The 16761-nt window shown below is 49.6% G+C and overlaps 1 protein-coding gene across 1 annotated transcript in view; it reads left to right on the top strand.

Annotated features, from left to right (window-relative positions):
- Atg14 (autophagy related 14) overlaps positions 1 to 8388 on the top strand; it is a 32878-nt gene extending 24490 nt beyond the window's left edge. Inside the window, exons 5-10 of the mRNA XM_051142960.1 lie at positions 893 to 1130; positions 3332 to 3561; positions 4573 to 4690; positions 5754 to 5844; positions 5924 to 6009; positions 7888 to 8388. Of these exons, the coding sequence (XP_050998917.1) occupies positions 893 to 1130; positions 3332 to 3561; positions 4573 to 4690; positions 5754 to 5844; positions 5924 to 6009; positions 7888 to 8194 (1070 nt within the window). The 3' untranslated portion in view covers positions 8195 to 8388. The remainder of the gene's footprint in view (positions 1 to 892; positions 1131 to 3331; positions 3562 to 4572; positions 4691 to 5753; positions 5845 to 5923; positions 6010 to 7887) is intronic.
- Positions 8389 to 16761: the final 8373 nt, after the last annotated feature.

Genomic DNA, 16761 nt, shown 5'->3' with positions numbered 1-16761 from the left:
CTTCGGAAAGAGGTGTCCACAGGCACCTGTGAGGCGCTTCTAAGGAGGCTGCCAGGCATCAGTGGGCCTGGTGTGAGGAACTAAGAGCGGCAGCAGATGCAGTCAGGCTGGGAGGAAAAGGTCTGTGGAGCAGTTATGAGCAGAGTTGCTAGTGAGAAAAATCTGGAAACCTGGGGAAATTGGAGCAAATGTGGCATGTTTCCAGATAGCATTTTGGATGACAGCGTAGGGATGAGTGTCTGCAGGGTGGTAGCTGCTTCAGGGTTCATCCAGTAACCGACATTACGTGGGTCCGTCTGAGAAGATCTGTCGCGGGAGGCACTGAATGAACATAGCCAGGGTTAAAAAGTTTAGTCTGTGTTTGAGAGCTGCCAGGCATCGACTGTAGTTTATACAGATTGCGCAAGAGCCATGCATGGTGACACAGCTGTAATCCCAGCATTCAGCAGGCTGAGGCAAGACTTCATTTACACTTACACTTACACACACACACACACAGAAGAGCATAAGTAGGTTGGAGCTGAGCCACGGAGAGATGGGCAGCATTTAAGTGAGAGGCAGCTGGACGCAACAGTGAGGGCAGAGAAGCTTCATTTGGCTGTAGACCAGCTAGTGGGATCAGCACAGGCATTGCCGAGGCAGCACACAGGTCTAGAGGAGACATTCCTGTTCTGGGAAGGCCCTGAGCTTGGTGTTAAACTTGAGAATGTGATTCCTGGGTGTTTGTGTAGGAGTGCACAGGTTTTGTGACTTAAATGAAAGATAACTTAAGTACAATGACCCTAGCAAGTCTCAGACTCTGGAGCCCAAAGGGTCTGTGGGCCGCCCTAGTGAGGCCACGCGCTGCTGCCGTGCGCGGGGCTGCTCACCCAGGCCTGCGGTTGTGCCCTAGACTCTGAAGGCCTGCTCAAGAGCAAGGAGAAAAACCAGAAGCTGTGCAGCCGAGCCCAGCGGCACCAGGAGAAGAAGGAGAAGATCCAGCGGCATAACCGCAAGCTGGGGGACCTGGTGGAGAAGAAGACCCTCGACTTGAAGGGCCACCATGAGCGGCTGGCACGGCTGCGGAGGTCCCACATCCTGGAGCTCACCTCCGTCATCTTCCCGATCGAGGAAGTGAAGGCGACTGTGAGGTACAGTACGGGGGCTTTGCATGAGGACCAGGTGCTGAGGACTGGTCAGCCAGCACGCCATTAACTGGGCCTTGTTCCCGGCTTATTGGTTTTCCGGGTAATGAAACTTGGTTCTTATCTTCCTCGGCAAACAGTAAAGCTGGGGAGGCAGCCAGGCCACGGGGTGGGGTGGCCTGTGCTCTGTCACAAAACTTCCACGGCACTTGCTGACACACACTCCTGGGGAAAGACCATCGGTTCAGTCGTGCCAGCCAGGGTATTTACTAGTTGTGGGTACGTGACACACTCTTGAACCCACAAACCTGATTTCCCCGTCTGTCAGATGGAGGTTGGACATCATCTGCTGTACTGTAGAGGGGCACACCTAGTGCCTGGGCGCACCCTTCCCTGGTAGTGGGCTTTTATTTATCCTGCTAGCTGCTGAGGATGACATCACAGTCATCTGCCGTGCTTTCGAAAAAGCCACACGGGGCCCAGGGGCTCAAACCTGTAATCCTAGTCTCTTGGAGGGTGAGGCAGGAGGATTTCAAGGTGAAAGCTAGCCTGGGCAACTTACTGAAATCCTGTCTCAACTTTAAAAAGGGAGCAGGCTAGCCCTTGGTAGGTTCAATCCCCAGAACTCCCAAAAAAGGGAGGTGGGACCTGAGGCCAGAGTGCGCATTCTAGCTCTTGTTGCACCGCCCAGTGTTGTATAGAGATGTCCATGAGGTGTGGAAGCCACCACCAGAAACGCCTGTGAGGGCCTTGTGTCTTTTCTTGCTCTGCCTGCACTGATGGTGGGTGACTAATAACCAGTCTTTCTTGCTGCTCCCTCAGTCCCTTTGGTATGTTACCAGATTTGGCTTCCTGAAAACTTAGAGGTCTGAGTTTTGCTTCAAGGTTGAAAACCCATTCAGTCCAATAGGTGGGAAAGCTGGGCTGGTGGTATAGACCTGTGATCCCAGATAATTGGAAGGTTTACACAGGTAGAGAGTCAGGTTACAGCTGGCCTGGGCAACGTAAGGAGACTGTTTCAAAATTAAAAATGAAGAGAGGTCAAGGCTCTGTCTCAATGGTGAGAGCCCTTAGGCAGCGAGAAGAAGGCCTAGGTTCAGTTCTTGAGTGCGGATAAAGAGTCCAGACACACAGTTGGCAGATATTTTGGATCAGTGGAAAAGAGTCAAGCTGCCATATCAAGTGGGCAGGCCTCGAGAGAAACTAGAACAACAGAAGCCGGTGCTGACATTGTGACCTGGTGGCTCAGCAGGCACCGGAGTACAGCAGGAGGTTCTGGATTTGTATCCAGGACCACAAAAGAGGATTTTAACAGGGCTCTTGCAGCTACAGGGTTGGGTCTGTAGATGAGTTTCAGTAGAACTGTAGTGTAAATGACCTGATTTTGGTCCCACAGTAGCTGGCACACACATGTACCCTAGCTCTAAGGATGCTGAGGCAGGAGGACCAGCCTCTGTAGCATAGCAAATTCAAGACCAAACTGGGATTCGTGAGATCCTATCTTACCAGACTAGTTCCTTCATTGTGGTATTTGTTTATTTTGCTATTTTTCATTATGAGGATCGACTCTAGGCTTCCTGATTTTGATCATTGAATTCTGTTGAATTGGTAATTTAGGTAAAAAATTGAAACTCTTTCAACGTTTTAATCTTTTTCAACTTTTTAATAAGGTTAAAAATTTTTTTAAACCAAGAAAACGTGCACCAATGTAGTCATGTGGCACATAATGTAGACCATACGGCTCCATGATGCTGCGCCGTGTGATGTCTTCATGTACGTGAGTACCCTGGGCTGCTCACATAAGGCTGCGCTTGCTGACAGCGTGTTCCTCATGATCGCAAACACGTGTGTGGCTGGACAAGACATGAAGAAAACCTTATCTTCTGTGCTTCTCCTAGCTTGTAATCTTTTTCTTTCTTTAAAAAAAAAAACACATTTATTTTTATTTTATGTGCATTGGTGTTTTGCCTGCACATGTGTCTGTATGAGGGTGTCGGATCATAAAGTTACAGACAGTTGTGAGCTGCCATGTGGGTGCTGGGAATTGAACCCAGGTCCTCTGGAAAAGCACTCAGTTCTCTTAACTGCTGAGCCACCTCTCCAGCCCATAATCTTTTCCTTAACATGTATTAGATGTATACTGTTACTTTTTTAAAAACTCAGGTGGCTGGAGAGTTTCTGCGATAACCTTTCTTGTTCATTTTCAGAGACCCTGCAGACGCGTCCTCAGAGAGTGACGGTGCCATGTCCTCCAGCATGGTGAGCAAACTTGCCGAGGCCCGGAGGACAACTTACCACTCCGGGAGATGGGTCTGTGATGACCACAACGGTGACACCAGCATTAGCATTACAGGCCCTTGGATTAGCCTGCCCAACAACGGGGACTACTCTGCCTACTATAATTGGGTAGAAGAGAAGAAAACAACCCAAGGACCCGGTGAGAAGCAGACACAGTCTTTGGAAATGTATCTGCATATGTTGTGAGATGAAGCTTCCATGGCGGAGTTAACAGTGCTGCAGTGAGCAGTTGGGTTTAGTGCGTGCACAGTGCAGTGTTGCACAGTGCAGTCTTCCTCCTCCTCCCAGATGGAAACCCCGTGCTAGGAAGTTGTCACGCCTCCCATTTCCTCTCCCCAGCTCCAGGGAGCAGTGTGCTCTCCAGCAGTAGATTTTCTATCCTGGACAGCTCAGGAGTGAAGTCATGAAATGTGTCATGTTTGTGTCTGCTTTGTCTCATTTAGCTGCCTTTTACAAAGTCATGCTATGGCTTATGTTAGTACTCCATTGCTTTCATGGCTAAACACTACTCAGGTGTATGGATATACCACATTTTATATATTTATCATTTGATGGATTGATGATTATTTACCTTTGGGTTCATATTTAATTCAGAGAAAAAGACATGTAAGAAAGATAATTCTAAGCCAAAAAAAAAAAAAAAAAAAAGACGGGTAGCATGCCTTTGATCCCAGCACTCAGGAGGCAGAGGCAGGCGCGGGAAGCTTTAGGAGAAAGGGTTTTGTCTGCTTGCACTTCCAGGTTATAGTTTGTCACTGGGGAAAAGCAAGGGCAAGGCTTTGTAGCAGGCACTCACACCAGTGTTCAGCTCTCTTTCTTTCTTTCTTCAGCACTCTTAGTGCTAGGAAGGGTCTCATGTGGCTCAGGCTGCCTCCTCAGACGTCTCATTCTCCTTCCTCGGCATCCTGGTGTTGCAGTAACATATGAGTCACCACAACAGGCCACATTGGTCATCAGTCTTTAGGTGACACATGCCAGGTCCAGTCAGTCTAGACCCTGAGTACATTCTTGCTTGGCCTAGTTAGGATGCTTGTGTCTGACCAGGCAGTAAGAGTGAAACCCAGTTATCAGTAATGTAATTATAAAACTACAGGTGATGGTTTTGATGACATGGAGGTGCTTTGTTTGTGACTCTTGTGTCTACTCTCAGACATGGAGCATAACAACCCTGCCTACACCATCAGCGCCGCGCTGTGCTACGCCACTCAGCTGGTCAACATCGTGTCTCACATACTTGATGTCAATCTTCCTAAAAAGCTGTGCAACAGGCAAGTATTAAGCTGGCAACACTTCATCGTTAGTGTCTCATGTTCCTGGTATGCCCTTGCACTTGCCAGTGTAAGCTAGAAAAGGTTTGACTAAAATGGTAAAGTTGGTTTCAGAGGATGACACCAGTCTCATAACAGTCATGCAGGAGTCCTGAAGAGGCCCCAGAAAGCCCATCTGAATCTTGGGGAGATAACCAAAGGAGGGATCTGGGTATGCATGGAGGTGCTGCAGGTCCTTGTAATAGTGGGGTGTGGAGGGGGGAGTTGTTTTGTTCTTATGAAAACCTTGTGTTTAAAACTTTAAAGGCACATCCCACCCAGTTCACATTAAGAGCCCCACCCTCCCGTTCCCCTTACATTTCCAGTGCATGATGACTTCTCACAACAGCAGGGTCTCATCATATAGCCCTCCTGGCCATGGTCTTGAGGTCAGGATCCTCCTGCCTCAGCGTCTGGTGGCTGGGCTCAAGTAGTTAACAGCCAGAGCCATGGATCATTGTAAGCAGGAGGGGCATGTGATGTCCCCCTTACTCTGTTTCCTGTGTTTTTATGTACTGGGGATTGAACCCAGCTGGGCAAAAATCTCTTCCTCAGAGCTCTTTCCTAACCCCAGGCCACGCAGTGGGAAGGGAACAAGCCATGGATGGGAGCACTAAGGAAGGCAGCTGGAGACAGGGCACAAAGTCCCGGGAGGAGGGAGACGGCGGAGATGAAGAGGAGCACCCACGTGCTCCATGGGAGCCTACGCTTGTCACTCTGCACGACGTAGATGGTCGCTGACTTTCCCTCCACCTGCGTGTATCACTTCCATAGCATTTCAGGTCCATGTGGCTGAGCTCCCCAGGCAGAGTTGCTCAGTCAGGTAGATCCGTGTGGCTGCAGTTTCTCCAGCAGAGCAGAGCCCTCCCCAAGGGCGGCAGGTGGTGCAGAGGAAGTGTCTGCTGCAGGCAGTTCACTGAGGACGAAGAACAAGCAGTGTTGCTTCTGCCTGTAGTTCAGAAGCAGCATTTCAACGTAGAGCTCCTGAGAGAACAATCTCAGGAGCTGCATGCTTGTCTTTCAGTGAGTTCTGTGGAGAAAACCTCAGCAAGCAGAAGCTGACCCGCGCAGTGAGAAAGCTGAACACAAACATCCTTCACCTTTGTTCTTCTCAGGTACCAGCCTTGTGCCTTGAACTCAAGTTTTATTTTGCTGTGCATTTGAAAGTATTAATCAAGGCTTTGCCTTTTCTAGCACGTGAATTTAGATCAGTTACAACCACTGCATACACTCAGGAACCTAATGCACCTGGTCAGCCCTCACTCGGAGCACCTCGGCAGGTAAGCCGGCTGGGTGTGTGGCTTTTCTCTAAGCATTGTTTCTCTGTGGCTGCTTTCCAGTAGAGCCAGAATGCACGCTGGTGTGGTAAGCAGCGTTCTCCACGTCCCACATCTCTGGAAGGACAGAGGGTGTTCAGCTCTGTACTGATCACCCTGAGGGCCCTGTTGTGTTATGTCTGAGTCCATGGAGCATGCGCCCTCTGGTGGAAGAGCCCAGCTGCCTGGCCGCCACCGTGCGTTTCTCTTGAGGCTTGCTTGTTCCTTTCCTAGCTTGTCCCTGCAGCTGTGCTGTCTGTTGTGTGTGTTCCTTTGTGCTTGCATAGACTATGTGTATGAAATTTCTTTAAACACCAGGTCAGTTTGGTCACCATTTGTTAAGAGTTCATAGAGTGAGTGATAGTTATCTGCTTATAGCGGAAGTCAGGAACCGCAAGCACTGGCCCCTCGCTCTACAGTTGCTCTAGGTGACTGTTCAGCCCTCAGCACACAAGCGCACAAGGCCAGCGAGGCTCACCTCTGGTCCCTGCTCCAGCTCTTACCCACTGGCTCGCATCAGTATATGCCTCCGTTTTGCAGATTGGACTCGGCTGATGTGTATACTCTTTGGAAAATGGGCTTTTATTAGGTGATTTTATTCAGACTGTAGGCTAGTGTAAGCCTAGCACTAGTGTTTAAGTTAGACACGAAGTGTTGGTGTTTATTACTATGGTCTTTAGCTGGCAGAGTTCGCAGATGCTGTAACCCCGGCACCCAGGAAGCTGGAGCAAGAGGACTGCAGGTCAGGGCAGCCTGGGCAGCTTGCAGGACGGCCCTGTCCTAGGGGGGGCAGCAGCGAGGCTGGGCCACAGAACACTGGCCTGGCACATACATTTTTTTTTCTTGCATTTTGACTCTACATCTTTTCATCTCCCAAGTTGGGGAGCATCTGTAGAAAGAAACAAAGTGGCTTGTTGGTGCTGGATGAGCTGACGCGGCTAAAACAGGAGAGACGGTGAAAACCGCAGCAGATGCTTCAGACAGACTGATGCCAAAGTTCATTTACCCAGAAGCATTGGCAGCAAGTCGGGGACAATAGTCAGGGCTGGCCCTGTTCCAAACTGTGTATATAAAGTTAATTTGAAAGAGTTTGCTGTGGGGTGGGGTGGGCTAGGGCAGTGAGATAGCTCAGTAGGTAAAGGCACTTGCCACCAAGCCCAATCACCTGACTTGCATCTTCCTGCAGCACGGGCTGGAAGGAGAGAAATGACTCCACCCACAGACTTGCTATAACCACCTCATTTCCAGTAATATAAACAAAACCAAACCAGGCTTCTTTAATTTCAGCATGTAGGAAACAGACGCAGAGGATTGCAGCTTTGAGGCCAGCCTGGGCTACATTGAAAACCAATTAAGGAGAACAAACAAACAAACAACACAACACAACAACAACAAAAAACAAAGGATTCAAATTGCTTGCCTGGAAGTTAAAAAAAAAAAAAATCTTCAATCATGAGCAAACTCATGGGCTAGGGAGACATGGGCTCGCAGTGCAAGCTGGGGACCCAGGTTAAAGTCCAAAAACCCATGGAAAAAAGCCAGGTGGATGAGGTGGCACATATCTGTAGTCTGTGAGGTGGGAGGCCCAGATAGGAGAATCACTCAGAAGCTTGCAGACCATCTTGCCTGGTGTGTACAGCTCTTTTAAAAAAAAAAAATCCTGAAAGTTGTCGTGTGGCCCCCCATCCATGCTGCTCCTTTCTGCTTGCTGTCGTGACTCACCCACCCACACAACAAAGAAATGCAGCGAGGCAAGTTTCCTCCTTCCCTCATACCCAGTGATGCCAGCTCATGGCCTTGGGGTGGGGACGGTGCCTCAGGCAGCTGCCCGTCTGCACACAGGTCAGGACCCTTCGAAGTCCGGGCAGAGCTTGAGGAGTCCATGGAGTTTGTGGACCCTGGAGCTGCTGGAGAATCTGACGTGAGTGGAGATGAGCATGTGAGTGACGAGGAGACTGACCTGGGCACAGACTGGGAGAACCTGCCAAGTCCGCGCTTCTGTGACATCCCTTCCCAGCCGGTGGACGTTTCCCAGAGCCAGAGCAGCCAGGCGTCCCCACCTATAGCCAGCAGCAGTGCCGGAGGGATGATCTCCTCTGCCGCGGCCTCTGTGACCTCTTGGTTCAAAGCTTATACTGGACATCGCTAGTGAGTGTGGACCAGAACATGCTGGTTTTGTGTCACGAGATCTTTCCCACTGCACTCTACTAACCTTGTCTGTGTAGTTACGGTAGTGCCTGGACCGCAGAGGGCTGACCTATCATCAGGATAAGATCAGTGACCTGGGCTTGTGGCCTCCTGGGCCCCTTAGACCCCACAGTGTGCTGGTCCCTAGGGTGCCCCGACTTCCTGACACTAAGTTCTAGGGAAGCCTGGCCTTTCTTGGTGATGAGGAATGAAAGACAGCCGGGTTTGTTTTTCTGTCATCTTTTGGTCTCATCAGGGAGAGGTGGGGGAGGAGGGGAGGCGATGGCTGTGGTTGTCCCGCATTACATTCCTGATTCCCACCACACACCAAAGAAACCAAGTCCTCACCTCTGTGGACCCATGTCTGCTCACAGGAGTGTTTAGAGACACCTAAACAGCTTCCTGTACTCTGAGGGAAGAAGTCACTGGCGCTCTGTGCCACACTCACCTGCACATGGGCCTTTATCATTCCCTAGATGAGCAGAACGCAGCCTGGGCACAGGTGCACGCTTGACTAGCCCTTCACGCTCTTGTCCAGTTTCTTCTGGGCAGCAGAGGGTGGAGGGGGGTTAGCTAGTAGCAGCTGTTCCTGGGGAAACCCTCCTGGTCTCCAAGGCTCCGGCAGAGCCTGGCACTGAGCAGCTGTCCCAGGAAGTGCTCAGCGATCAGGGAGTTTCCTCCAAGAGACCACTCTCATGACAATCTTAGAGAAAACTATAACAGAGGCATTATGCTTACATTGTACGTAGCTCTTTATTTTTAGTGACTTTAAAAAAGAAGCTCTATGTGACAGACTACAGCGACCCTGAGAGAGAGCACATCTTCCTGTTGTGGCTGGTGCGATGGTACCTCAGGCAGGCCTTCAGCAGCCTGCCACGCCCGAGCTCCTGCTCACTCTTGGTAGAGTTGGTACTTGGCCTGCAGACTGGGGTGCTACGGAGCTTTTGCTATTGGTAGAATTGCTGAGATGACTTCAGCCTGCCCAGGAGCATGTTCCTGCTCTAGGTGGTCCACCCGGGAGGAGGCAGCCTCCTTCTGTGGCTCCTTTGTTTGCCTGGAGTCGTTCCATGCTCAGCTCGCATCACTGGACTTGTCTGCTACCTACTTCTAGAACTCATAGACTGAGTCTGCTGGGGTGAACATGGCTGCTGAGAAGAAACCATGAGCTTGGGAGGAAGCTGCACAAAGTGCAGAGGCCACCAGCTATGTCCACAGCAACTTAACAAGAGATGCAGGAAATTCAGGGCTTCGTGGGTATTTTGTTCTTGGTATCAACTAGAGGCACTTTCATCACTTTATGTCACAATGAGTGATCCAGCACGCACCGCCCTAGGCTGCTGAAACACTTCGGTTTCGTTATTTTGCACTGGATCCACCTGTTGTAAATAGTCTTAAAAACACATTTCAACCACTGCCCCTGCCCCCCCCCCCCCCCCCCCCCAGTACTCTTTGCTGCTCATTAAAACCTTTCATGTAGGTGCCAGAACCATACCTAAACATGAACCATACCTAAAAATGAAGCTGGTATTTTTTTTTTAAACCAAAAGCCATAGAAGCTGGTCATGTTTTCCATTTTAAGATGATTTATTGAAACAAGGTAATACTAATAGAAACTCAGAGGCACCACATAGGCTGCTTTAAATGGTCTTACAAAAGACATTTTTATGTAATTGAATAGAACCAAGGAAAGTTTTGTCACAGGCATAACTTACCATGATATGGGGGGAAAGAACTGCAGTGTCAAAGCCCCCTCACTGGGTCTGAAACTTCCAAGTCAGGTTGAGTCATACAGATGTTTTCTAAACTTTTATTGTATTACTGCAATAAATCTTTTCACAGTGCTGTGCTGTGTGTGCCTTCTCCTCCTTACTATATATTCTGTTGTTGCATTGATGTCAGTAGCAAGCGTGCAAGCTAATGGTAGGTAAGAAAATTATTTTTAAGTTACTGATTATGGTGGCTTTAATGATGGCCCATCTTGGCAAACAAAATAGTTGCTTGTCAGTTATATTCTCTCTTTTTAAAAAAGATTTATTTATTATGTGTACAGTGCTCTGCCTGCATGTACACCTGCAGGCCAGAAGAGGGCATCACATTATACATGGTTGTGAGCCACCATGTGGTTGCTGGGAATTGAACTCAGGACCTCTGGAAGAGCAGCCAGTGCTCTTAACCTCTGAGCCATTCTGCAGCCCCCGTACCTCATTCTCTTAAAAGGCATGTTTTTCTTCCTCTGGGAAAGGAGCGGGCCTCTGAGACGCCATCATGGAAGCTGCTCTCTCTTTCAAGACAAGAGAGAAGGGTCACAAGATTTCTCCAGCCACAGGAGTCGCTAGCTCTGGAGACCCCTTTTTGTAATCAATCTGAGATGGGCACCAGCAGCTGCCAGGTAATGCAGGGAGCCACCTAGAGGTGGAGGCGGGTAAGTGCCAGGTGGAACAGTTGGGAAGGACATGGCGGGTTAGTGCTGCCCATCCCTTGCTCTGCCTGGGAAGGGAGGCTGTTGAGAGAATGTGGGCTTCAGTTACATTTGTCTGGTACAGGGGTGAGGCAGATGGGAAGGGAAGGATAACTTCCTGGTGAGGGTGAGTGGAGTTTGAACCCAGGCTTGGGTGGATATCTGAGCATCTCAGTTGTGAAGCTGTTAAGCCACACCCTCCATTCAAGTAAGAAAATACCCTGGAAAAAAGCTGAAGTGAACATAAAAACACCAGGGTGACAAACTTGTGAAAATCATTTGTGTCCATGAAGGCACACGGGTACATTGTAAAGGTCAAATGGCAACTTAAACGAATCTTTTCTCCTCCTACTGTGTCCCAGGGATTGAACTCGGGTCATGGTGGCAGACTTAGTGGCAAGTGCTTTCCCCTACTGGGCAGCCTTGACAACCAGAGACAGACTTGAGTTAAAATAGTAAACCAGCAAGAGCCACATTAATTGTTGTTGTTGTCAGGTGTTTTTGTAGGAAGGAATACAGAGCACTGGGATGTGAGAAGGGGTCTGATGGGGACTTTAACATACTGAAAAGGCAAGAAATAAAAGCTTAGAGATTAAGAGTGCTTGCTGCTCTTGCAGAGGACCTTAATTCAGTTTCAGGTTCCCACATGATGGCTCCACAACCACCTGAACTCTAGCTCCAGAGGGGTATACGACAGCTGCTGGCTTCTGTGGGCACCAGGCATGTATGTGCTGCAAACACAGATACAGGCCAAGCACTCACACACAGACAAGTGAGTCTGACAAATCTCACAGTGTAGCTTTGGCTGCCGGAAACTCAGGTGTGCCTGCCCCTGCCTCCTGTATTTAAAGGGTTAAAGGTGTGTCCTGTCTTCAGAAGCCAAGAAGTTGACCAGAGGTTCAAGGTCAGTGATGAGGATGGGCTGGAGCCAGCTGAGAGCAAACTTTAGGAGTGAAGACTCTTGTTCTGTTATTGATGCTCCCAGAGCCCACCCCGGTCCTCTGCGGTGTGTTTGCATTTACTACGACTTCCAGAGGAAAGTACTTTCCTGCACTTGTTCAGTAGTGCCTTTTCCTAAACTTAAAGGAATTCTGAGGACATTGGGGCATAAGCAAGTACATGGCTCTCGGTCATCTGCTGACAGGGAAATACCTACACTCTGGTGGGCACAGCTGGTGATGGCTTCAGGGAATTCTGTCCCCCTGATGGCCTTAGAGAAAGACCCTAAGAACAAAGCTGCTGCTGCTATACTCACTGTGCCCAAGACGCCTGCTGGGTGAGCCTAGACTGCAAAACCAGCATCCCTCAGGCCTGCTAAGTCTCTCTGCCTTTCTACAGCTCTTGGTGTTGCTGAAGATCAGGGGCGGGGGGGGGGGGGGGTAATAATAGAAATTATGCCTGTGATCTGCTTGTCTCATTAAAAGCAATTGTCATTCTGAGATAGGAAATAGCTAAGTACGGAAGGCCTCTGAAGAGCCTCTGACTTGGGCCGTAGGTTCCTTCTTCCAGACACTGGGGAGATTCTGCAGTGGCCAAAGTATCTGGTACAGTGACTTTCCCTGCTTTGTATATTCTGCACAGGGCTTTCTTGTGTCACCTCCCGTTTGCACCTCCAGGGTCTCTCCTTCCTGTTCAGTGGCCAGGAGACTGAGAGGGCTGCAACAGCTTCTGATGCCTTCATTCCTCCCAGGCCTGTGAGCCCTCAAACCTATCACCGTACTCAGTGCTTGGCTCTGTCACACCTTGTGAAGCAAGGCTGCCACCTTGGACTTACCTGAGGAGTTCCTCTTCCAGAAGTTGATTCTACAGTTTTAAGGATGAGCCTTAAACTATACCCTCTACAGAGAAGAGATCTTGAATGTTTGGCTGGGTATAGTGGCCTATTTCTTTAATCCTAGCACTGGGAGGCTAGTCGGGTCTGCATAGTGAGTTCCAGGACAGCCAGGGTTACTAGTGAGGCCTTGCACCAACCAACCCACCCCCTGGGGTGTGTGAAGTGTGGCTCTAGATGGCAAGAAAGGAGCAGCGGTGGCAGCCGAAGGTGGAGTTTTGTCCTTATCCTGGGCTTGGCAAATATTGGGGATGGTATGTCCCTATGTCGACACCTTTTAAGGGGGGGCGGGTTTGAGGTAGTTTCTCTGTGTCAGTGTGCTCGCTGCCTGTCCTGATACTCTGTAGACCAGGTTGGCCTTGAACTCAGCCACCTCCTCCTGCCTCAGAAATGCTGAGATAGGAGGCCTGTGTCACCACTGCCTGGCTGAGCCTACTTGTTTTTAGTTCTGCAAAGCCAACATAAAAATACTTGAGCTGGTTATGTTGGCGATCCCTGTGATGTCAGCACTTGAAAGGAGGCAGGAGTAGCCAGGCTCCACCCTGAGAGCCCGTCTTTAAAGAGTTGGGAGGGAGCATGAGGGACAGAGTGGCCACAAGGTCAGGTCAACCTGAGCAACACGAGACCCGTCTCAAAATTAAAGCCCAACAAACCAAGCTTTAAAAGGTCAGGGGAACTGCTCAGTGGTGACCTTTCTGCCTAGCGTGGCTCTGGGTTGGACTCCCAGCACTAGAATGAGAAGAAAAACCCTCTAGAACAGATGCCTGTGGAGACTCTGAAGCCCTGGCCTCTACTAAAAGACCTAAGGGCAGCTGTTCTCAGCCTGGAGGTTGCCCCAAACCATTGGGAAACACGTTTCTCAAAACAGTTTCTCTGTGTAACCTTGGCTGCCCTGGACTTGCCTTGTAGACCAGGCTGGGATTTCAGGTGGGCGCCTTTGCACCTGGCTATGTGATTGTTTTTTGTATTTTTTGTTTTGTTTTGAGACAGGGTTTTTCTGTATATCCTTGGCTGTCCTTTTTAGACCAGGCTGGCCTCAAACTCGCAGCAATCTGCCTGCCTCTGCCTCCCGAGTACTGGGATTACAGTCATACGCCACCACGATGAACGTAGGGGCTCAAACCAGCTACCCCGAGTCTAAGGAACTCCACACACAGTACCCAGAGAGGCTTGTTGGGGCACCTGAGAGGCACATGTGTGCTTGCTGACACAGCAGCCGGGACAGGATTGAGATCCAGCAGTGCTGCAGTGGAGCCATCAGTCCGCAGTATGGGACAGACATTGGCAAGCATATTATGTTTGTGGGTTTTATTAAGAGGGTTTCACTATGTCGCCCAGGATAGCCTCAAAGACTTGATCCTCCTGAGTGCTGGGATTACAGGTTATACTGTCAAACACAAAAGCACAAGCCTTTGGTCCCTTTGCCAGCTGGTAGAGAGAGGGTCAGATCATCCCCCAGATGGGATGGGAGCCAACTCTCGGGTTCACTTAGTAAGGACTTAAAATGAGAGGCAGGAGAAACTCTTAACCGGTGTTCAGAGCCTCTTGTAAGAGCTTGGGTAGAACAGGAGGCCCCAGACCATTTATTTCGTGTTCTTTTAGCAGGAGGGGAGCGCCACGGCATGAGATGAGATGAGAGGGCCATTTCCCCAGGGCTTCTGAGAGGCTTAGTGGTCAACACTGGCTGCTCTTCCAGAGGACTGGGTTCAGTTCCCAGCACCTACAGAGCAGCTAACAGCTATCTGCAGCTCGGATTTGAGAGGACATAATGTCCTTTTGGCCTCTACAGAGCTGCAAAGAGTGGGTTATTTTTACATTCGACACTAGGGGGCCACAGAGTCTTTCTCGGAAACCATTAGGGTCTAGCAGTGGAGACCAGCACAGGTGTCTTCTGATACCACTGTTGCATGCTGGGAACATGCTGGCAAGCCAGCGTTCTGATGTAATGCCAAGTGCACTGGGGCCATCCTGTGGCTCTGCTCTCAGCCCAGCCCAGCCCAGCCCACAGCTGCATAGCATGTGATAACAAGGTCAGGGATGCTGACACATGAAGACCCAGAGCTGTTTATGCTGCACACCCACGTGGAGAAGCACAGCAAGGGCTCAACACAGTGCACAAGGTAAGTCACACCCTTGCTTGTCCTGTGTGTTACCTCCTTCAATCCCAATTATGAGTCACAACATACTTAGGGGACACTCAGACTGCCAGTTTGGCAGAAGGCAGCAGCAGATGTCCTGAAGAGGAGCTGTTCTCAGCCTCTTGTGCTCCTGTCAGACCAAGTCTGAGTCTGAGTCTGCAGCACAGCGTGGTCCGTTAGTTAGGGGGTGGCCTCCCTGGCATGGGGTCACTCAGCAGTTACTGCTAAGGATAAAAGCCCTTACCAGAGATGGCTCAGCAGTTAAGAGCCACAGACCCAACATAACTGCTTGTAATTCCAGCAGATCTGATACTGCTTACAAGGACAAATGCACTCACGTGTTCTCCCCCCCCCCCAAAAAAAAACCCAAAAACCTACTAGATTCCCATTTGTAAGCCTGTCACCCTCATGCCCTCTCTGCTCAGCACAGGCCAACCTGGCTCTACCTAAGTGTTGTCTGGCCCTCTGCTCCCTTTGAGTCCTGGCCAAATGTGTATCCTCTTTAAAGGAACCACTGTCCTTTCCCCACCACTCACCCACATTTGTCATCTGTCCTCCCTGCGTGCAACTTGCGCTGATAACAAGGCTTTGTTTCTTTTGTTGTATTTCAGTACTTGATTTCAGGCCAATCTAGTTTTTGTATTTTGTTTGCTTCTTTTTAGAGCCGCAGCTTTTGGCGGCTCAGGATTCTCCAGCTTTGTGACGTACCCCACGTCCGCAAGCCTGAAGCCTGGAGATTCTCAGCGGCTTCTGAGTGGCTGTGGTAGATAAGCTGCGGGGATCCCCTTGGCAGTTACTTTCCTAGACACAGGGACCATGGCAAGTACTGGAGAGACAAAAAATTCAAAATGCTGAAAGGTTATAAAAATTTAAATATGGGCCAGGCGTGGTGGCTCATGCCTGTAATCCCAGCACTCCGGAGGGAGAGGCAGGCAGATCGCTGTGAGTTCGAGGCCAGCCTGGTCTACAAAGTGAATTCAGGACACCCAACACTACACAGAGAAACCCTGTCTTAAAAAACCAAAATAAAGAAAAATTTAAACTTACAATTTAAGGAAAGATTATTTTTGTCATAGAAAAGGTTATCTTCCCTTCTTCCAAATAACTTTGAGGGTATACTTGAGCTATTTATTTGTGTATTTATTTTCTGAGACAGGGTTTCTCTGTGTAGCCCTGGCTGTCCTAGACTCACTCTGTAGACCAGGCTGGCCTCCAACTCAAGAGATCCACCTGCCTCCACCTCCCATGTTCTTGGGATTACAGAGGTGCACCACCTTGCCCGAGGATGCATACATTTGAAATGTTCCTCCTGTAACCCAAGCATGGCATACCTCAAACTCACCAATTCTTTTGCCTTGGCCTCAAGAGTTTGAGCCACCACAAGGTCCTAAAAACAAAACCTTAAAAGGTAAGGACCTTAATGAGGGAGTTGGAGGTGACTCTGCAGTTAAGAGCACTGCTGTTCTTCCAGAGGATGAGGGTTTGATTCCCATGAGAGCTCTAACTCCCCAGGGGGAGATGCCCTCCTGGCCTCTGCAGGCACCAGGCAAGAAGGTGGTGCAGACACACACGGAGGCAAAATGTCCATACACATCAAAGGTTTGCTGTTTTGGGGTTTTTATTTTTTATTTTTATTTTATTTATTTATTATGGTGTACAGTGTTTTGCCTGCATGTACAGCCACACACCAGAAGCGGGCAGCAGATCTCACTGTAGATGGTTGTGAGCCACCATGTGGTTGCTGAGAATTGAACTCAGGACCTTTGGAAAAGCAGCTTAAGTGCTCTTAACTGATGAGCCATCCCTCCTACCCAGTTTGTTATTTTTAATTACAACTCAATCCATGAGAGCCTTCCAACCCATGACATCCAGGATCTGGGGAGACGATTTAGGCAGGTTGGCTCACAACAGCCTGTAACTTGAGCTCCACTGTGGGGGATCTGCCACCTTCATCCTCGACCTCCTCGGGTGCTTTACATTCAAGCAAGCACACACACACAGTAAATCTTTGGGCTGCAATGGCTTAGCAGATAAGAGAACTTGTTGCTCTTGCAGTTTAGTGCCCAGCGCAATTTCGGGAGGGCCAACACCCTTCCCTGGTC

This window comes from Acomys russatus, chromosome 3 (assembly GCF_903995435.1).
Source record: "Acomys russatus chromosome 3, mAcoRus1.1, whole genome shotgun sequence".
Lineage (NCBI taxonomy): Eukaryota > Metazoa > Chordata > Mammalia > Rodentia > Muridae > Acomys > Acomys russatus.
This window is presented reverse-complemented; position numbering and strand designations above follow the sequence as displayed.